Source organism: Clinocottus analis, unplaced genomic scaffold (assembly GCF_023055335.1).
Source record: "Clinocottus analis isolate CAN_PGR_092001 unplaced genomic scaffold, fCliAna1.0.p SCAF_14, whole genome shotgun sequence".
Lineage (NCBI taxonomy): Eukaryota > Metazoa > Chordata > Actinopteri > Perciformes > Cottidae > Clinocottus > Clinocottus analis.
The window spans coordinates 16,423,336-16,446,959 of NW_027175865.1; the positions used below are offsets into that span (position 1 = coordinate 16,423,336).

Below are 23,624 nucleotides of genomic sequence, written 5' to 3' on the forward strand. Positions count from 1 at the left end.
GACCTCATTAAATGATATCCGGAGAATGTGAACTGCAACAGGTAGGTTTGCGTTGCATTATGGGTGCTGTATTCAAGCAGATTGTAAAAAGGTGCAAAACGACGATTGAGGAAAATCTTTGATTTTAGAAAAAGCAACGTCTTACTTAAAAGATTATAGGCTTGACTGCAGTATCCATGTTCAGTCCCACTGTAGCCATCTATACCGTCTCCATTTTAAGCCGCAACGTATACTATGGTTCAATTGGAGAGTCCATTGTTGTATATAGACTTGCAAAAGAGGGCCAGAAAATCCCACCTCGACCCAGGGAGGAGGAGATATTTCTGGAGGGCACACTCAATGCACCTTGTGAAATTAAGTCAGTCAAAAAGAAAGATATATATGATATGAATGTCTGCAAACCCCCCCTTTACAACCTCAGGTCTGGCTCACAGGCATGCTCTCATAGTCAGCCAATTAAGTGTGAAATACACCTCGGGAAACAGAAACACAGTGGATTGCTGCTATCTTATGCGTCTTGCCTCAGTCTTAACTCCTCAAGTGGCCATTAAGATTCTGCAGAGATCTCCAAAAGGCTTCAGTTTTCAAACTTCATCGAACGGGGCAATAATGAATGTTTTGAGCCAATGCATGACTGCATGGTTGAGTAAACGCCGCCTTTGTTTAGTTCTTTAAAAAAAATGTAATAAAAAAGGTGCAAGGTGTACGATTTGAATACATGCTGCCAACTGATAGCCAGCATTTCACCTCTACTACTACTACTACTACTACTACTACTACAGCCTGTAGTTCTAGTCCAGTGGTTCTCAAACTGTGGGGCGCGACCCTCTAGTCGGGCGCGAAGGTATTACAGGTGGGCGCGGGGGGAGATGCAGATTCTTAAAAAAAATCTTAATCCCACAGTGGGGGAATTATTCTCTGCATGTCACCATCCTTAGTAATGAAGGAGTTTTGTGCTGCTGTGAAGCTCTGGGGCTTCAGTGCCTTGCTCAAGGACACTTCAACATGAAACCATGGGGAGAAAACAGGGACCCAACCGGCTTCCTTGGTGATCTTTTTTTTGCCATATGCGAGTTATTTTTTTAACATATATAACTTTATTTGCATTGTTTAAACAAAGTGATTGCACATGTTATTTTTTGTCAGGTGGAGCAATTTCAATTTTCTTTACTCTATTAATTAAAACGAGTCTCAAAAACTTGGACCATTTTGTTCCATGTTGTCGGGGTGGTGGGGCCTGAACACTTTGCTTCTTCCTAAGTGAGGCGTGACAGAAAAAGTTTGAGGACCATAGTTCTGGTCTAACCAGTGCGTTGAGGCAGTGTGTCAAAAACACACATTATACCTTCAGAGGAGAAATAATTTCATCAAACCGTCTCTCATGTGCCCTGAAATAATCTTTTATTAACCAGAGATAGAGAACTGAAGATGGGTACTTGTGTTACCGCTCAATCCTTCATACTGAATAATACATACACAACTACGGCTGGGTATTGCCGCAAAAGTCAAATGAAGCGAACCTGAAGCGGGAGGGAATTATTCCAAGCTTGTTTTAAAATTAGGAATAATTAGCACCTCAGACTGAGACATGGGGAACATTTTTATAACAGTTCATACTGTAAATAGAATTGAAATAGTTTATGCAAAAAAAAAAAAAAAAAAAAAATCCCACTCGAGTCAAGATTATTTTGTCTAAAATACCAGTGGTCTACGTACCAGTAGTCTACGTACCAGTGGTCTACGTACCAGTAGTCTATGTACCGGTGGTCTATGTACCAGTGGTCTATGTACCAGTGGTCTATGTACCAGTGGTCTATGTACCAGTGGTCTATGTACCAGTAGTCTACGTACCAGTAGTCTACGTACCAGTAGTCTACGTACCAGTGGTCTACGTACCAGTGGTCTATGTACCAGTGGTCTATGTAACAGTGGTCTACGTACCAGTGGTCTACGTACCAGTGGTCTATGAACCAGTGGTCTACGAACCAGTGGTCTACGAACCAGTGGTCTATGAACCAGTGGTCTATGAACCAGTGGTCTATGAACCAGTAGTCTACGTACCAGTGGTCTACGTACCAGTGGTCTACGTACCAGTAGTCTACGTACCAGTGGTCTACGTACCAGTAGTCTACGTACCAGTGGTCTACGTACCAGTGGTCTACGTACCAGTGGTCTATGTACCAGTAGTCTATGAACCAGTGGTCTATGTACCAGTGGTCTACGTACCAGTGGTCTATGTACCAGTAGTCTATGTACCAGTGGTCTATGTACCAGTGGTCTACGTACCAGTGGTCTATGTACCAGTGGTCTATGTACCGGTAGTCTACGTACCAGTGGTCTACGTACCAGTGGTCTATGTACCAGTAGTCTATGAACCAGTGGCCTGTAGGTTTAAGATGCTGCCTGTGGAGTCACAATTCCCATGGATGGAGTTTGACTTGGCAGCTTTCTGGCATTTCTAATTAGACAAAAATAATGACGTTAATGATGATAATTGTGTGTGGCTGTGTTGTGTACAGTCTCACAGTCGTTCCTGAAATAGTCACAAAATGCAATCCATTGGTCTCGTGCTGAGCGACACAAATTGTCCGTTTCTTTTGGGTCGCTCAGCAAAACTTTTTTTTTCCTCGGGACGATGTTAAGCTGCAAAACAAAAAGGCTTGAGGCCAGAAAAACACAAAGTTAGTTTGAGGGGAAAGTTACACGAAGGCGTCTCCTCACAGCAACACTCGTGCATATCATGTGTGTGTCCACCACGAAAAAGGATCCTAATAGACTTCCAATTGTCACCTTTTTTTGTGCGGGGCAACTCCAAAAATAAATAAATGGAGAACTCATGTACCTGAACACAAAACCAATGGACAAGTTAACGACCTGCCATGATTCTGGGCAGGAAGGCAGCAACCTAAAATAGGCAGATATGTTTTTTCCCGACAATGAATGCACTGCAAGAGCTGGACACCACGATCTGGACTCCAAGAGGGCGGACATTTATTTGAGCAACGAAACCCAAAAAGTTGTTATCACTCTGTTTTTTTTTGACCATTAGTCGTTTCCTGCCAGCTCAGTTTCGCTTCGCCCACCCTAAAACTTTTAGGCTCTGAAAAAAAACTTTCAAACTTTGCCATTTTACATATTTTTACATACATACATTAAATTTTGTCTCTGCATTTAACCCATAGTTAGCAATTTAGGAGCAGTGGGCTGCTATGAAGCGCCCGAAGAGCAATGTCTCGCTCAAGGACACTTTGTTATGCAGACGGTAGGGGCCTGGGATTGAACCGCCGACCATGTGTTGAAAGGACGACCCGCCTAAAATGCATCAACTCTGCCTCCAAGTCGGTGCAAGTTGTGTACGTTTCGATAGTTTGTTTAGCAGAGATTAGCAAACTTTCTGTTGCACCCTCTACAGAGTATAGACGCATGAACGCCATCACCCAGAGACGCTGCTGGTCCTTTAAGTGAAGTACTACCAGTTGTTTCTCCTCCTTTTGCCACTTTCATCAAATAAACAAAAACACACCAACCCTATACTTTAACTTGAAAAGCCGGCTTTAACGTCCCGTCGACACTGTAACCGCTTTACGTTGATCACGATGGTTCAATTGACCAAAAGCCTGGTCAGCACCTTCTAACGCTGGAAGACGGCAACACATCGCCTTTATTTCAAATCCAATGTGACACAAAAGAAGATGTGTCACCGTCCAAACACTTACTGACCGCACTGTGTCCCCTGAACCTCTTTCGAGGACGAGATGAAGTGACGTTCACCTCCCTCTGTGCTCGTAAGCCACGGTCATAAATGTCCCGCAGCTACGTGAACGGATAGCTGCGGACCGCACAGTTCTTAAAACGCGTCTCAGAGCAATTACACGGAAAACAATCTCCCCTCTTTTATAGATGAACATCCACCGGACTCACAGCGAGTGATTTATAGTATACACACAGACTCAGTGTCCACACATCGGCATTGCAAAGAATGCAAAACTTAGTTTGATCGTCAGTAAAATGAACGAGTGGGAAGTGGCCGTGGAGCTGTAAAAGTTTAAACATCGGAGCATAACAAAGTCCTCGAGGACCCCGATAGTGAGCATTTCATTGATCACAGTAGACACTACACTCGGGGAGAATAAATGTCTTGTTCAGGTTGGAAATCCCGCGCTGTGTGAGGACATAACAAAGGGCAGAAATATTACTGCACTGAGTTCTGCATGAGCGCACATGGCTACCTGTGGCCGCGCTGTACATAGTCACAGTTAATTCACCGCTCAAACACTTTTCTTTCTCCAGTTCCTGCGTGCTGGGAGGTACCTCGCAAGAGTTAAATGACAATCTCGACTTCATTAACTTGCCGCTAGCTCTCCAGAGGCAGACAGACAAGGAGGGGAAGGCGTGTTTGAGTTAATCTCCAAAAGCCTCACAACACCATCCCGCACTCGAGAAAATACCAAGGCTCGAGGGCACGGATGCGTTAGCCGGTTATGTTTGGATATTTTGAGTCATTGTAAGGCAGTTAAACACAACAGACAGATATTCAGGCTTTTAATGCAGATTCCCAGCGTAGTGTAATTACTACTAGATGTTTAAAGTCAGGGTATCACCTCATATGAAGCCTACGTTTATGATGGATTATATACACTTATAATGCGTGAAAGGCTGCTTATAAAACTGTATAATTACTATTAGAAGCACTCATAAGAATCCATAATGCTTTATAACAATGAAAACGCATTATAAAGAGTTTAATATTTACTGTCAAGTATCATAAATCTTAATAATTGCTAGTCATTCCCGGACTTTTTTTGTAAGGATCAATTTGTTGTATAATCTGTATATAATGCAAATTAACGCTGTAATAATGCATTATAATGTGATTGTAAGGAACTATAACTGGTCATTGTTTGCTTGAAGTAAAGTTAAATGAACAGCAATGAATCTATGCAAGAACGTTGTAAAATTATTTTTGACTTTACTCAAAGCGAACAGCGACCAATAATATTTAAGTCATAATGCAGTATTAAAGTGCATTACAACTACGGGAATTATAATACACTATGATCCTCACAACAACAACAACAAAATGTCAGTAAGCAATTATGAGGTATAATGATACTTGACCTTATAAGTCATTTAAATGAACTTAACTGTGCAATATAAATACATGTATTCTGTCTGTATCTATAATATTGTTATCGTGCATTATTTACTGTTTATTTATATCACTTTTATTTTACTATGTCTCGTGTGCACTTTACCCGTTTGCTGCTGTAATCCGGCAAATTTCCCCACTGAGAGACTAATAAAAGGAAAATCTAATCCAAGTCATGATATGATGCTTAATAATGTGTTATGATTGTTGTAAAGCAATATGAAGACGATGAGTGCTTCTAACTATACTCATACGGTGCTACGAGCGGATTATAAAGCATTAAAAACATGTTCATAATGAATTACACGGGCGTGCGGCTGTCAGGATATTCCTTTAAAATCAACAAACCCAAAGCGTCGGCGCTGTACGCGTGTGAGAAGGTACCGGCGGGCCGGGGTGCCGATGGGCTTACCGATCTTCTTACAGCGCTCCTCTCCTCTGTTGTGCATGATGATTGGCGAGTAGATGAAAGGGCTGGCGGTGGACATATTCTGTCCCAGCAGGCCTTTCACCTTGTGAGGACGCAGACTGACGGGCAGATTGAGGAGCTTCACTGATCTGGTGAAAAGAAGAAAAAAAAAGCACAACAATATTATGAGTGAGTCTCATCTCCCGCACAGATTAAAAGAAGCATTTCATCATCTCGCTCTCATGCTGAGACAAAAAGACTGGTGTCTTTCTGTTGTTTAACATGCAGAGCAAGGCAGTCGGTGCATCTCTGGCGTTACGATGTGCTCATGCAGGATACTGCATGTGCTTGTGATGAATATCACAGCAAAAAAAAACAATAGAAGCAGATAAATGGACGGCAGGAGAAAGGGAGTGTTCCTCAATTTCAGTATTTATTAATACAACAAAGTCTTTATGATAAGGCAACAAGGACTTCTACGATCACAGGTTTGATGGCTATATGAGAATTTGAGAGATTAAAATCTTTTTTTGGAAGTTTCTGGTTTCTCGCGTCTGTTTTCAGCTCACCAGCACATCTGAATCTACAAGGAGCGGACCGACTGCAGCATGTGCAATAAAAGATATTTACCAAGTTATGTTCACACTCAGAAAGCTCTGAGCGGTCTAAAAAAAAAACTCTGGTGGGAGAAACCTTCTGCCCAAGTTATTTTATTCAGAAGTTTAAACCGCGAAAACTGTTCCAAAGCCGTCGTCTCTGGGGTCCCTTCATCTCGCTGCGAGGTGGACTTTGCTGTTAGATAAGTTCTTTAAGTGTGAAAGCACGAAACAAGCATCCTCATGTTTCATTCACAGACATTGTGTTTATATTTATAAATATTTACTTTTTCATATTCTGTTGTATGCAGACAACACAGGTTTCTTTTCGGGGTAGATAAGGTGTTTAGTAGTGGGGTTGAAAGAGTTTACTGCAGCGGCAAAATGTATTTTAGCTGCTTAAAAGAAAGGATCCTAAATAAATCACTGCTGTATCAATACAGTTTTTGTCAAAAGGCCTTCGAGGCTCCAGAGGAAGCGTTTATAAAATTCACTTTGAGTTCAGTTCCCCTTTAAGAAGGGCGGCCTCACGGCAAGGTAAGGCGGTAACTACATTTTAAACTGTAGTTATTTCAATGCGTCAGATACATATCCAGGCAACATTTAGGTAAATATAAGTGTTCAATTGGATTTGGATTCAGGAAATACTGCACCCAATATCAAAGGAGCAGCATTGGGGGCCAGAAAAACTTAATCAGAACAACGTTTTTTGTTTTTTTTAAATACATAAATAAGGCCGAGTGGTGACATGTTGAGTCAATACAACATGCACCATCCTGCTGATGTAAAAACTCAATAAAAAGCTAAACATCTACAGCAAAATAAAGTCCCAACCAACATAGTATTTAGTCCCGTTGTATTTAAAGTTCTCCAAAAGTTTTAATTAAGTTCTCCAGAACCGACTGTGACCAGCTTTTGTAGGAAATGAAGTGTTTCTAGAAATAAAGCCAGAGGGCCAACGTGCACAACATTCATTCATGTAAGATCGTTGTAGTAGGTTCAATAAGGAGAATGATAATCTATCTTTGATTGATGTTCGTGTTTTCTAGTTGGTTGTTATGCCGTTATGTATTTTTTTATTTATTTAGTTTTTTGTTGTCTCGTTTGAGGTAGCGTGTGATTTGTGTGAAATGCATTGAATAAAATGACTGAAAGAAAGAAAGAAAGAAAGGAAGCAAAAAAAGAAAAGTACATTGTTATGACCCATTTTCTAAGCTCTAGCGTACAAACACCTCATACTAGAGACTCTGAATAAAGTATTGCGAGACCAACACTGTTTGTTTTGTTCATGACATTTGTTAACAATATCTAATTAATTGAAACAATTGCATGTTTTTCAAACCCCTTTAAAAGAGACCAAATACAGATTTACTACAGACTTTGGTGGAAAAGCCTAAATAAGAAGCACCAATTATATACGTTCAGCATTTAGTTTTTTCCCCATTCAATCATTTAAAGTAATGACAAACTTTGTATGTGTAAATCATTTAAACAAAAGAGCCAACTCGTCTCACCGGACGATGGGGAGCTTGGTGAAGGGCACCGGAGGGAGCTTCAGGCCGTCAGGAAGCGTGATGACCTCCATTCCCCCCGGACACTTGGACGTGTAGTTCTCCAGACTCTGGGTCACCTCTTTCTTCTCTAGAAACGTACGAGTGCAGGACAGAGCAGACAATGAGCATGTGGCAAAATAAGTAAATCCACAATTATCCCAAACACCAGGCAGAAACAGGTTACGACATAACACGATTCCCTTTGAAGTTCCCCCGCAGTTAAATAAGCCGAGGCCCGTCTCCAGTGCAGAGAGTTCATCTGTGATGTAATTTACGGACATTAATGACCTGCGAGGCGTCTCTGTCGGTGTCTCTGCAATAACAGTCCGAGCCCTTCAAGTGAAATTGAAAGTTTTATTGTACCATCAATACCTTTTGAGGTTATTACTGCTCACCCAGCCGGAGAATTTGCTTCGGCTCTGCAAGTTTCAAAGAGAGTTGCTCAAGCGGAGAAGGACATTGGGGAAGACGGCGTACAGCAGTATGAACCTGCACGGGAGAAACATGATGAAGCCTATCGAGTGCAAGACTTTCGTATATTTATGTGAATTTACTGTGCATCAAACTGATTACAGGGATAGAGATTACGCCCTTATTGCGTAGTCCAAATCCAAAACATATAGATTACATCAATAAGAGAGGAGACGCTTATATTAAACAGGCAAAAAGTTGGAGTCCACGGTGTTCATGTCTCTTAGCAACAGTAAAAAAAAATCCTTCGGCGAAAAGTGTCGACGTGAAATATGTGCGTGTGCCATCACAACCTTGTTAATACAGACTGGGAGCCGGAGAGCCCACCACCAGGAGATCAAGCAGTGTGGTGAGAGTGAAGGAAGAAGAAGTGATAAACCCCGCCAGAGATTAACGTGCGATAGCTCAAAGCTTCCGTGATTGACGGCATATTTGTCCGTTTCTTTCTTGTTTGCCGCGTCAGAGTGTTTTTTCTTCGCGGAGACTAAAACACGATGATGACCCCGCGTTAGTCTCTCTTGGGGTTTAAGGCCGCTCGGCGCGTCGGAGCGGCGGCAGACCGTGACGGAGCACGCTATCCGACAGACTGCTCGGCCGCCCGCAGAGCGCGATCTCCTTTTTATATCTGACCTCGACATCTTCAGGGGCCGATGAAACCACAGCACCGGTGAAATAGATTCACAGCGGTATAGACACACCAAAAAAAGGTTTAGTTTGTCTTTTAGCAATGCTTTTAGGAACTACTGACTGGTTATTTCCTCCTACACAGCTGATGTATCACATCACCTGGGGTATTGGCTTCAGTGTTTGTGGTGATGTTTTAACCAGAAGCAAAACATTTCTTTAGTTGTTCTTTGTCTAGAATAAGTCAGGGGCTCTTAGATGATAAAACCCACGAGAGGAGAACTATTTTCCCCGAGATCTTTGGCCAGACAGACACAACGAAGCAGATTATTAGGCTGACAGCTGGAACATAGTCTCAAGATAAGGAAAGAAACATTTTTTTTGTTCTTCACTTGACGAAAAGAGGGGAGAAAAAGGGTGCAGCTCTGAACAGTTCTCACGGCTGCCCGAAACGAAAGGAACTCTCCACAAAGTGTCAACCGTCAAGCGGGAAGAATACCAATTGAAGGCGAGATGAAAGGCGGCATGGCTTCTCTGAAAACTGAGCTTACGTCACCTTTTTGAACGATAGAAGGGTGGGAGCGAGACCTTCGGGGAGATTTAAACCTGTAAAACCAGCCTCTCTTCATGAGCCGTTAACAGCTTGACGTGTTCAATATTCACTTCTCAAGAAGTAGAAGGCTCATGCCATGGAAATCACCGCAACATTAAATAGGAGGGTGTTCTGGCAGACATCTTTCTTTTTTTTTTACTTTCGCCATACTAATGTCGCCAAATTTGGCGAGATGGAACATAAATGGAAAAGCAGCAGGTGTCAATTGAGGGGTTGTTGTTGTTTTTCTGGAAGCTATTTTGCAAGCTTAAGCTGCATGAAATGAAATTTAAAAAGGGTTCCAGCTGAATGAGTTGACTCTTAATGTAATGGGAAAAAAATTGAAAATAAAAACAGCATTATGGTCTTTTGCAACAAAAACAAATCCGACAGATGATGGGACGTAAATGTTTCAAGTACAACAGGTGATTGAAAGGAGAAGATGACATTGCATGCAAGACGTCCGTGAAGAGGCTTCGTGTTGTGGATCAGAGGAAACAACCTTAAGGACAACTGCTTATGATGTTGTGATGCATTCCCATCGACTCGTCTGCCAACAGAACGAAGCGACACGGCTAATGTTAGCAGAGGTCGCATTGACTTGCATTACGATGCGTTCAAGCTCTACTACGAGCTCTGGACCAACTGCAACGCCATCATGAATGAGTTCAAACGTTATATTGTTTTTGGTATGAAACAAGAAGGATGCTTTCACATCAATTTAAAAAAAAGACATGAGAGAGGAATTTATGATCTGTTCAACTTCTTTAACTTAACTTTTTCTCGTGTTTTTATGCAAACAGCCACTGCAGACAAAAATAGAACGATAACGTGCAGGAAAATAAGTCAGGCAACGAAAGCGGGCAAACTAAATCAGGCATAATAATGAGCCATTTGAAGTTTGGTGGAAAACAGGAAACAGGAAGCGGATGGCAGACTGAATAATGGCGCCGTAACCAAATGGAAAATCAGGCATTAATCACTGAAGTGTTACGAGCGGGTCGTGAAGGGACTCGGCTATCACTCTCCTGAATCGTCTCACAATGTGACGATATGTAAAGAAAGAAACTACAGTTGAGGTCCTCCGACCCTGAGATTTATATATTTGCTGTGTTTGGAGACTTATCATTCCTAGACAGTATTTTATAAACACGACTGGGAAGAGGCGAGTCTCCAGCTTGAAGTATATTTAATGACGGAGCAGACGACGGGAACATTTCACATCAAAGGGGAGATTTATCATGTTATGTTGGGAAATGAAAACAACAAAACATTTCAATTCTTTTATGAATAATTTAGATTTGTCTGGCTTGTTTTAAGGAAAACGCCAGCAGCATAAAAAAACAACACAATAATAACAATAGTACTCCTTGTAGAGTAGAAGCTGAGTGGCAATAACCATTCTGGTAGAAAAAAGTGAGCAATCGTATCCATCGCTAGTTTGGGGAGTTTAAAAAGTTGTTTCACTGCGGTGACATGAGGGGAATTTGTCATGGCCCAACAGCATGACTCGTGCATAAACACAAAGGAGGTATTGCAAAGTCAAGTGTTTTATGATATATTATATACATACAGGAGACCTCAACTTTAACATACACGTACAGTACACTTGTTCATAGTACTGTTATCCGTTTGTATGTGCACTTTATTTTATTTATACCAAATCAATGGTTCTGATTAAGTCGTCACCATTGTTGTGAAAGTGCACATCCAAAGTCAACGAGCCTTGTAAAGTGTCATTCTTTTAAATATGTGTGACGTTTTTCTTGTGCGTGAGCGTGCGTGTGTGTGTATGTGTGTATGGATGTGTATATACATACATGCATACATGTCATTCTTTCATGCAGTTATTTTCTTTCCATGTTTTGTTTGTTTATCTGATCAATCTGCTCTTTTTGTTTACTAGTACTTAAGTTATGTATCACTATGCTTTGCTTCTCTGTAGAGGACTTTGTGAACCTTGTTTGTAAAAAGGTGTGAATATATAACTAAAAGTATAATTATACATCATATTTTTGGTTGCCTGGTAAATAAATGCCTACGTAATTCAAACTCTGTGAAGTTTTTAATTATTGCCAATGTGTCGTCTCCAAACCCCGCAGAGAAAACCCACAATGACATCACCGGGGTTATTTACTCAGACTTCGCGAAGCTTCTCGGCGAGACATTAAACAACCGTTTTCACAGGCCAGGTGGCCCTCCTCATGAGTGGTATCCGGCTGGTTAAGACCATTGTAGTGCCACTTGAACATCATCTCAGTATCTCCTCATCTACGTCTGCTTCCCGGCTACATGGAGACGTTCCCTTCAAGAGAAAGAAATCCTTACAAGCGTATCAAGTGGACGTTTCTGATCGTCCGCCTCACTTCACATATCCACACAAACAAAAAGCTCAGTGTTCAACTCATCTTACAGTAAATCAGAGCTGAAAGTCCTTAACGCATTTTGAAAATTGCTGCAGAGACGAATCTCAGGCTGCAATGAACAGCAGAAGAACCACAACAGGAGTTGTTTTGGTTAAATCTGGCAGTGGTGAGCGAAAAGAGAAAAAGTAAGTTATTTGTTGTGGGAGAATGTATTTTCATGAAACTGGAAGGAGAGTTGTGTAAACTGGATTGTTATTTGAAAGTGTTTGCAATCATTCAATGACTTCCAGTTACAACGTTGGCCAGATGGGCGGGAGCTAAGCATGTGAACGAATCCAATCAGATGAAAGTATTCCTGAAACAGCAGAATAATCGTTACAAATCTACTAAAAGTGAGGCAAACTCAGCAGGGATGAACGAGGTGACAAAGATAAAACGCCAGTGGTGCTGGGAACTGAAGTAGCATTTGTATTGTCAACATTAGGAAGCTATTTTCATGATGAAAAAGATAAAAAAAATATTTTAAAACATTACTGTAAACACTTTGCCTCGAGGCAAAAGTTTCACAATAGACTATACAAATGATAAAACTAACGTGATGTTATCAAAGACGTGGCTCGAGCTGTTCATCGTTCTATTTTTAGTTTCCTTTCAATTACACGCTTTTGATTTTATACAAGCTCCAATACATTTTAAAAGCTTTTGTTTTAATCTTCACCGCTTAATATTACAAAAAGTATAAATACCACATTGGCCGAAACGTATGCGCCATTGATTGAGTTTATTGTAACGATCTATTTCTTTAAGGGAATAACATTTTACTTCCCTTTGTGTTGCTTAAATTTCATTTCTTCAAGAAATCAAACACGGTGTGAGTAACTGATCGACAAGTCGTCGTTTCGTGGGTAAAATGTTCCTTTGAACATCAAATTATTTAGCCGTTTAATCTGTTTTATGTGCCGCCTGATGGTAAACATCCAACCTTTAAAACTATACAAATGTCTAAAAGTTTTCTATTTCTTTTCCACAATATCTGTAAGACTTTTCTCGCAGAGCCGTGAAGGTCCTTTACCCGCCCAACTCTATTCTGCGCTTGACATTTACGGACATAAACCCCAAGACACATCAAAAGGGAACTAATCCACTTGAGCAACCTGCAACAACCCTGCTGACAGATGTAACCGTGCACTGCAGACGGGAGTAAAGGCCAACAAAACACCAGCGCCGAGCCCCAACAGTTACACTGAGTAAATATGAAATGCTATTTATTCTTTTTTTTATCAATGAAATCACAACAGAAAAATAAATAGCCAAAGAACTGAAATTACAGGGTCAGTTTCAACAGTGAGGAAACGCTCAGCAGCCGCCGTGGTAATTACAGCGTTTGGTAGCGTTTTTCTCTCCCTTGATGTAAGGAAGGACGAAGAGAGGAAAATATCCAGTTTCTAAGAACGCTGGTATAAGCAGCACCCGACACAGCTGCAGGAGACTCTTTGCTGATGTTAATATTTAAAATGGAAAGCTTGCTTCATCTTGTTCTTCTCTCCTCCCTCCTCCCCCTTCTAATGCGTCGTAGCCAAGGATTACGCTGGCCTCTATTGTGCGGCCAGTGGACCGTCTGGCTCCAGTAGAAACACTATCTCCTGGCTGCACAGGATTTCTGGTCAGAGCACAATGTTGCACTGCTGCCAAGAGAAAGCTGGCTTTGTTGTGCATCACAGTGCTATTAAGCACAAGGTGTAATGTCGCAACCACCAAAAGGACAAGGTGGCCGTTTCTAGATTAAAAATATATTTGTGTTTGAAGGCCGGGCATGAAGCTGGAAGCGTTTCACACGGTTGAACAATGAGACAACGAAGTGTAATGTTGCTTCCTCTTTTTAACGCCTATATTGAGCCCAACCTTGATCGGACAGGAAGTCCAGCATGGTCTGCAGCAGGAAGGACAGGTGGCGCACAGACAGGCCGGGGTTGCCCATGCGACGGGAGGCGTAGACCAGCTCGTGCAGGAGGCGCATCTGAACAGCAGCCCAGCCTCGGTGGGTACCTGAGAGAGAGAGGGAGGGAGGGAGAGAGAGGGAGGGAGAGAGAAGGAGGTAGACAGGATCATATTGAGCTGACAAGGACCATTGCTGACATTTAATAATACACATCAGATGAGTAGCGATGCAGCGAGACCATCTGTAGGAGAATATTCCACACGTGTGATACACGTGCACATTGTTTTATGATGATGGTGAACAAGCAGCCAACACAATGTATTGTACAACACAACATTACATATCCTAATAGACTGTGTGTTTCTATCTGTAAACGTTGTCTGGAAAAGCTTTGGTGGACACTTTAAAACAAGTTGTATGAGTTGACCATTGGTTGCATTTAATGATGTGAAAGTCATGGTACCGTTAATACATATTAAAGCTGAAATGGTGAGTCAATTAAATAATTAATTCATCAGACAATCAACTATTTTGATAGTTTCTTACTGCGATCGTTTCAATCTTTTTTTTAATTCAGTAAAGTTAACTTCAAGATCAATTTTGATGCTTAACTGGGAGGCTTTGCTGCTTTTCTTTGTGTCGTATAAAAGTAAACAAAACATGTGTTGGTTGTTGACACAACAAACTGTTTTTTTTCAGAGGTTTCTGTCATCAACAGTCTCAAAAGCAGCTTTGGTTCACTTTTTAATCCAATCAAACTTCAACAGAACTTTTAGCGAAATCATATTATAGCGACAAGATCCTTTCGCTTTGTTTCACGCCCGTTACAATAAATTATAAGTAGGTTGTAATAAAAAAACAAAGTTATGGTTTAATACTGTATCTGATGTGAATGATGAAAGGGACACAGATCAATCCACTTCACATAAAGTAGACTAAATTTGAACATTGTAATTCAATACATACATGAAAACAATACATACATGAAAACAATACATACATACATGAAAACAATACATACATACATGAAAACAATACATACATACATACATACATACATACATACATACATACATGAAAACAATACATACATACATACATGAAAACAATACATACATACATACATACATAATTTAGTGATAATTATTTTATGTCGATGCCCTCATTTCAGCACACCTCCACCATGACTCCTGATGTCTCTCGGCTGTATTCGGTGACAGTGAACACTTGAGCAGCAGCAACAAGTGCGCGACAAACCTTCATAAGTCTGAATTCGGCACGCTTCACGCACAACAGGCCGCACATAATTAAGATCTTTAGTTCAAGTCTTTTCATTGCAGCCATCTCGCAAAAATTGCCTGTCACATGTGCTCCGGCCTGCTGCTAATTTACACACAGTTCTCTCTTCTTTTTTTATTTGCGCTGCGGAGCTCCACGAGACATCTTAATAGCGCTCTAGCGTGACACCGACTCTTACATAAGACCCGCGCTTCCCTACGAGATCCTCTGCTCCACTCCCAGCTGTCGACTGTTGACTCACTAAGTGGTTTAAGAAAAACTGGAGGAAAGATGTGCCGAGGAAGGCCGCGGGGGCCAGGGGGAAGAAAGGGGAGGATATTTGGTAAACGCTCCGATGTTTCCTCAGCTTAAGTACCACTTCCAATCACGTCAACATTGCTTTTGGAGTTATCAGCGTCTTTTCTCCCACGGTCGTTGTTCATCCTGACTTCTTCGTGCCGTCTGAACACACTGGAGATGCATATCTTCCATAAGTTTGATTTTTTTTCTTCCCCTGTCGTGAAACTGCACCCACTAAGAGGTCTGAAAATAGCTGACTTCCACCTGTCTGCCAAAACCAGCGCATATCTGGAAAACAGTAATACAAAAGGGCACTTTGGATTTTCTGAGAACGTCTCTCTCTCTCTCTCTCTAAAAAATAAAAAAATAAATGACTTCATTTGTGGTATTTTTCAGACCTGAACTCGAGGTGGCTGGCAATCCATTTACCACAGCGCCGAGATAATGAGCGCGGTAGCCGCGGCCGAGCAAGTCGCACTGTCATGCAAAAGAAGCCCGGCTCGGGGAAAAAAAAGGCGCCGTGCATCTGCGCCGCCTCTGATGAGTGTGTGCAGGGTGATGAGAGGCCACAGACTCCACTATTATTCTCCTCCTCGATAATAAACATGTAAATTAGTACAGGAAAGCGAAACTACCGACATTTCTATGGCAGCAGGATAACAGTGGAGGGGAAGAAAGAAGAAGAAGAAAAAAAAAAGGGCCGGTGAGCCACTTAAAAAGCCATTTGCTCCACTGTACATCAAAGAGCAGCATCCTTATTGGAGAGCACCATTGATGCCCGTTTTCTTTCTCACATGAACTTGCCTCTTCGGCTTATTGGTAAACTTCCATTTGCTCTCCGATCTGTGAGGACTTATGAGAGGATGGAGCCAGAATCAGTATGGATCCCTTATGTTTCAGTGTCTGAATCGAGCTCACAAGCTCCCCTTTCATCTATACGGGTGTCTCAAGAAGAGTCCAAGGCCTGGACAAAGAAAAATCAACTTAAAGAACTGGCAACAAATGTAACAATTTGCAAAAGAGTCGAGGAAAAATAACTCTGCTCCATCTCAAACTTTTAAAGCAGTGACGTTGTTCGAGGAATTAATTTGCGAGGAATTGAATTAAGTTCGAGGAATTAATTAATTAGCCTTACTGTATCCTTTTAGGTCTGCCAACTGCCAAAGACATTACCTGTACCTGTAGGAGCAAGGACGTACTCTTTTAGGGCATTGATTTACTGAATATGGACATATGATAGTGCTGTATATGGACATATAATAGAGTGTATCCATGGATGAATTAAATACTTAATACTTAGTAATATCTCCCTGGGAACAAAAGTTCAGGGAGAATATTGTCTGAAACATTATTATCCAGTAAGGGATTGTATAAGCAAAGGTGTACATGATGAAAATAATTCAAGGCTATTATTGGACTCCAGTCAGACTTCAAAAGCTTGGTCTAGTTAAAAAGCAGTGTGCTGGAAATGTCCATCTCTCCAGGGTCACGTTCTCCCCTCATGAGGGGCCGGCTGCAGGTCTTGGATCCGGGTACGGGGCTCAAAACGTACTTTTTTACCCCCTCAGTGTTTTGTAACTGTCCAGAAGTCTTCTTTTAAAAAAACATATGAAACAAAAGTTGTTGTTTTAGTTGTATTACAAACTATAAACCAAAAGCTCCTCTACATCTAATGCATATAATGAGTTTGTTTCAGCTGTATACAAAAAACGCAATTAATATTTACTATAAAAATACCAGGAGGTCCGACATGCGTCTGGTCGAGCTTTTGCTGCGTGCTTTTCTGGCCATTCTGAGCCTCACGGGAGAAGTTTGGGTTCAAATAAACTCTCTGGCAGAAAGCCCTCAAGGCAAACTTCTCCCGCGCGCCTCTTCTGACCCACAATCCTTTGCAGCAAATATACGAGCAAGAGGGTCAAACAAGTTGGTACCGACTGACAACTTAATAACATAGTAATGATAGTTTCTCTGCCGTCCCAGACACTGCATCTCTGTGTCTCAGGTGCCATTTTGTTTATTGACCCCGCCGGTACGACGGGATGTCCTCGATTTAGAGCTCTGTCCGAGCGCTGGGGGCAATTAGGGAGTCGTGTCTTCTTGGAGACAACTCTGTTGTACCAGCTGGACCCACAAAAGGCACAGTTTCCACGGTCGGCTTTCTCAAATTCAGTCAGGATTAGACTGGAAAAAGACAATCCCGGCTTGTCATAAAGGACTGGATCCAAAGCATGGCGGTTACAGCCTCATACGAGGTCATGACGGCAAGACTCAAAGAGTCAAAATTCACTGAAATGTGAGGTTACTCTCAGTTATTCATGCAGGGGATTATTAGATTGCAATGTGTAAATGAAAAGGTTTTTATGTATGTCGGCTTATGTGTGTTGGGGGTGACTTTCAGTTTGTTTGTTTGTTTGTTTATTGTCCGTCTGGGTGTTTACTTTCCATGAAGTAGTCTGCAGGCAACTATGTTTTGTACTGTGAGGTTTGAGACAAAATTCAATAGGAATAAAAGACTGCGTGACATCTATTGGTCTGATGTAAAGTCTCACAATGCTGAAGTTATTCTGTTCGCCTTCTAGTAGCAGGACACACATTAAAATCAACAAAACAAGAACGCTGCTCTTTCTGCTTTTCTTCCGTTTAGATCATAAGAAATCATTTAATTGTGGTAACTATATATATATATATATATATATATATATATATATATATATATATATATATATATATATATATATATATATATATATATATATATATATATATATATTTCAATGCAAGTGTGCAGATGTTTGTAAGTGTAGTAAAGATACATTTGTATTGAAAGATGACACACGCACAATGTGCAAGAGAAATACATGATTCTGTTCATTCGATGTCGTTTTACTGAACCAAAATCTAGCCAACTGAAAATCTATTTAGTTCTGCCATATTAGAAAAACTGAGAAATTCAAGTCACCAATGGAAGGCATTTCCTGGACATTAAATTGCCCGTGTTAAGTTGCCTCATCATTCAGAGTAACGCAACTGTGCAAAGATGACAAGACAGAAATACATCAGCCATTTGGGAAATTGAGAAAAAAAATATTATAAAATAGACGGAGAGATGATATGAGCTTTTGTATTAAATTGCAGTTTGCTTTTTGTAGTGAACCCTGGTCAAGGTCCGCGTGCCATTGGTGTCAAGTGTCCTGCTTATCATAGAAAACAAAGCTTTCACAGTCAAAGTGCAAACATTTAACCTCAAACGAGCTTCTTTTTTCATTCCCAGTTCACAAAGGAAAGTAGGCCAGACATTGAAAGCCCGTCTGAGGTAAAACCCTCCGACAGCACGGCTTGAACAACGGTCAGAAGAGAAGACGTCGCTGAGCTTTTCTGTTCTTTTGTGCCGCCGCCGAGAGGCTCCGCAAATGAGTAAGGGTCAATGGTGTGTAGAACCGAGAGGCTTATCCTGAGGACCTCGCCTGAGAGTGCACGGACACCTGGGGCTCGTCTTGAGAAGAGTGGCGGCGTGATAGCCGAACACGGCGGAAGAGCCCTCTTGAAAATAAGACAGCGGCGTGCGAGTCGGACTGGAGGAGGGCTCATTTCCATTCTATTAAATGTGTCTTTACACTGCTGCCACTCACACAATCTGGATCAGTGTTAACAAAAAAAGAAGAAGATGAATTCAGTGACATTTACTCCGCTTCACGGGTACAAAAATCTGCTCAATTATAGTGTATAGAGCGAGAGAGTGACACTCATGTTGTATGTTCACGCTCAGATGATTGTAAATGAGCTCTCCTACGCTCTCAAAGGCAGCACGAGGGACTCCTCTTCTATCCTTGTGTAGCCCGATCTGACCAAGTGACAGACTCTATATAGATATTTCATTTCCAGTACAACAGGGATTCATTGCATAACAATAACATAGCACCACTGACGAGCTGCACAATTAAGAACGCAAGAACTTTGAGCAATTCAGATTAATTTGTATTAGATTTTGCGCCGCGTAATGCACTTAACAGGCTTTTTACTATATATGTAAAAAGCCTGTTAAGTGCATATGAATGTAAAATAAAAACAGAATGCAGATATTGTCAATAACGGTGCCAAAAAATAACAGGAAACGATACAAAATCTGATCACAATTCATCCAAATTGCTCATGTGTGCAAGTTTTTTGTAATAGTTTATATCCTAAATAATCACTCAAACTTTCAAAACAACAATTACATTTAGTTGTCTCAAAGAATTTACTTTGTATATTTTCAACCCCTTGAAATCAAGGAGGCTTTACAACCTCTGGTGACCTCTTGTGACCTCTTGTGACCTCTTGTTTCAAGCAAAGTGACCCAACAGGCGGAGACACCGATTACAGCATCAGCCTGGAGAGACGCGACGCTGAGGAGACGCAGCTGGAGAGGACAGGGAAACGCCGACACAGCGCAATGAGGAACGGAAAAACTAAAAACAATTATAGGAAAAGAGAAAATGCAGGCAGGAAGGCAAGAAGGCATGTCTCTCCTCGCAGATACAGACACCGCCACGCACTTCTAGTGAGTCATACATTATTGTTATTTTCTGTCGGAGCTTTAGAGGCGTTTCCCAGAAGCATCGAGCAGAAAACAGACGGCCAACACAGACCTGCAGGACCAAAAACTACATGCTTTGTTGTTGGTTTTGCTCATTTTAAAGTCTTTACTTTAAATCACAGACACTGAGGTGTGTTGAGTGAATTTTGAAGCAAAAATGTGTGATAATGTTTGAAGAAAATAACTAAATAAACACAAATGAAGTCAGAAATGTAACTGTACGGTCACGTCGGCCTCCTCTCCTCATTCTCGTCTAATACATTAATCTTATGAGGTTGAAACTTTCCCAGGTTTTGAATGTATTTATGATGTACCTGCTTAATGCTGTTCCTTAAAAACACAACGCAGCCCAAACTATTGGATGGTTTTGTTGTCCATCAGATATCTCTCAGACTGTCAGACACATCTCTCAGTCGGTTAAAACCAGCAACAGAAACACGTCACCATTCAATCACCTTCAATCATAAACTGGGAAATCAAGATGGCCGTTTTTCACCATTTTACTGATGTTTCAGTTACTCGAAAAAGAAAAAGAGATGATATATGAAATTAGTAATTGTTAACACACTATGACATGTGACATGAAAAGGCCCTTTTCACAGCGGCCATTTTGACACGTCATAGAAGGAGAAACACGTGTGTGACCGATAAATAATTATGGTCCCGTTGCGTTTAGTGTGTCACAATCATTCTGGTGTGCCAGCACGCACAACACCAGAGCTAAGGCCGACCGAAACAAGGCCATAATTAATGTTATTCATTACACCTGCGTGTGTATCCTGAGATGTTTACATGTCAAACTGTCTGCTGAGAAAAAGTTTGGAGGAAAAAAAAAAAAGCAGTTATCTCTAGATTTCCACATCTACTAAAAAAAAAAAACGACAAAAATAACCCCATCCACCACCATTACGTGTGCACGTTTACCTTTGCTGAAGTCCTTGGGGTCCAGCGACAGGCTGTATCCGGGCAGCGTCTCCAGCAGCAGCTTGTAGCACGCCCTCCAGCCGGGCTCCGGGATGGTGGGAGCCACGCACTGCATGGCCGCCACGCGCTTGAAGAACGCAGACTTGCGATGGAAGCCGATCAGCTCGTAGAGCTCGGAGAGGATGCTGTAGCGCTGGATCTTCTCCTCTTCCGATAGCTGCGGGTGCGGAGACAACGTTAAGAGTCCACACGTGAGTCGCCTCACTTTCATTATTTGAGCTTCACATTCACCGGCCGAAGAAAGAAAGAATTTTGTTGTTTCATTTTTGTGATTTTGAAATCAGGTTTTTGTCTGAGCAGGAGAATCGCAAACTCACTTCTTGTGACTTGAATATAATGATATGCATATCTTAAAATGCATCTGGACGCTTTTCAGCACATACATTAGGCACACATGCAACATACATTTCCAAAGTCTGCACGTAAATGTACATTGTGTATCAATAGCGACATAGAAGTGTTTATACGCCAATCAAATGTACATAAACGCAATAAATCTAAATTAAAATATGACATCTGTTGGCCTATAGATTAAATTGGATAAGGAATTACAAATATAGTAATATATTACTATTATTATAAATGTATATTTATGTTGTTAATTGGTGTCAATATTATTAACTCGTGTATAGAAGTTGAACTCGACATATTGTTCAACAACAATTTGTGCATTTCAATAGATTCTGGATTCCTGATTGAGGGAAAAGGAGTTGAATTTTAAATTGTTTTAACTTTTTCTCTGTGGAAAAACACATCAGTCGCAAATTGTTATTCGAAGCAGAGTCTTTTTATTTCTCTTGAAACATCTCTGGGGGCGATCTTTAACCATCCAAACATAAATATTGGGCTGCGACATCTCGCAAAGTGCTTGAAGGACTTTAACGAACGCTTTCACCAGAGTGCTCTACACTTATAGCTAAATAGGTACTTAAACTGGCATCAGGACTTACTGCCCTAATTATAAAATGATAGTTACTTCAGGTGCATGAGACTGAGAGGCTGCGTCACTGAGCTCGACGGGAAAGTCTGAAAAAAACTAAACTAAATGGAGTCGGTCCATGAACAAAGATGCCTGAACAAAGATGCTGGGAGAGTTGTGCTTTATTTTCCTTTTTTTGTTTTAGTCTCGCTGATTTACCTGCAGACCAAAGCGCTCATATTAAATCCCCCCCGTGTTGGAGGAGAGGAGGGTCAGATAGCGTACCTGTCCCAGGTTGATGTAAACGGCGTTCTGCAGGAACTCGGAGGCCTCCCTCGCCCTCTTCTGGATGGCCAGCACCCGGACCGCTTTCACACAGGCCTCCAGCTCGATCACGCCGGCGTTCTTGTACTGCGGGAGATAAGAAGAAGAGGAGGAGGAGGAGGAGGAGGAGGAGGAGGAGGAGGAGGAGGAGGAGGAGGAGGGATGGGGGGAGACAACTTAATGAAAATCGAACAGTCGATGAGGGTCGCCTTGACTTCTGCAACCCATCTCATAATCAGAGAGAATGTGTTTTCATTAACATATGAGCACCCTCATCCGTCACTGCCGATGTGGGATGACAGACGAGTGCGATGAATGTTTTTTCAGGGATTTCCAGCTTGTGCTTCCATAAAAAAATGTGTTTGTTTTTTTAAACCTGAGCTGCTGCTTGCCGAGGCTTCACTCTGCGAGCAAGTAGGAGTATTTTTTTTTTTTTTTATCTCGCTGTCCCTCAACTTCTGTCCATTGTGTCCTTATTGAAATTAAATTAATATCTGAATGGCTGTGTGTTGAGATGTAATTGAATTCTGAATGAGCTGGTTACAGGTAAACGGTCTGAGGGGAGGTCAGTGCAAAACAAGAAAAGAAAAAAGAAAAGGCAATTATAATAATGGAGATAAAACACAGGGTTGCTTCAGAATAGTTTGGGAGCATAATGAGCCTATTCAGCTTTCGCTGAGCATGAGCGATACTTTAATACCGTTCTTTATGACTTTACAGTCAAAAAGGAGAGTACACATAATATCATACCACGCATTGATACATTATTCATATGCGTTTGTCTGTCAAATACAGATTTTTATAAAAGCTTTTCACTGACTAGCGAGGTTTAATTATTTCCTGTGATTACACAAGCCTGTTGGTGAGTCCTGGTGATGCGTTGGGAAGCAAACAGCCGCGTGGTCTGATGCTGCTCCTGCACTCACACGCCACTGAACCTAATCAAACACTGCCCCCTGGTGACACGGATGAATACTACACACACACAGACACAGAAACGCATGTGTAGCTTTTGTTTAAAGAGAAACCTGAAGATAAACAACCGTCACGGATAGTGTGAGCATCTATCTAACGCCGGAGGGACACGTGGTCTCATGTGACACTGATCTGGATTTTCTTTCACTGCCTCGTCATCAAATCCAATTCAAGGTTGTTGTGATCACTTTTTAAAGCTCCGACGTGTTTATTTAGACTAAAATCAAGAGGAAAATGGCTTAAAAGTTTCTGTTTTCCAGTAAGAAAAGGCCCATTTGTTTCAGAATGAAGATTCGGTCATAAACCAACTCTATACAATATTAGACCTTTTATTTTATTCAACATAAATGCTATTTAATACTTGTTTCACAGTTGTTCTGGCCAAACTGTTAAAGCACGATAGGAAAAAATCTAAAAGGGATGATAAAAACGCCTCGAATCATTTATATCTTATTATTTACCCTTTTTCCCCCCCAGAGATCCCCAGCACGACATACTTAATAACTAATAATCAGGGAGCTGATAATGTAGGATGAACAATGACGTCAGAATGAGCGTCAATCTGTTAA

General features: G+C 41.3%; 1 protein-coding gene across 4 annotated transcripts in view; it reads right to left on the minus strand.

Annotated features, from left to right (window-relative positions):
* Positions 1–23,624, minus strand: part of trappc9 (trafficking protein particle complex subunit 9) — a 167,097-nt gene that overhangs the window by 135,588 nt on the left and 7,885 nt on the right. For all 4 annotated transcript variants that reach the window (XM_068576081.1, XM_068576080.1, XM_068576083.1 and 1 more), the window contains 5 exons: positions 22,042–22,167; positions 20,778–20,994; positions 13,663–13,806; positions 7,669–7,795; positions 5,562–5,707 (listed from right to left, as the gene is read on the minus strand). In XM_068576081.1, the coding sequence (XP_068432182.1) occupies positions 5,562–5,707; positions 7,669–7,795; positions 13,663–13,806; positions 20,778–20,994; positions 22,042–22,167 (760 nt within the window). The remainder of the gene's footprint in view (positions 1–5,561; positions 5,708–7,668; positions 7,796–13,662; positions 13,807–20,777; positions 20,995–22,041; positions 22,168–23,624) is intronic.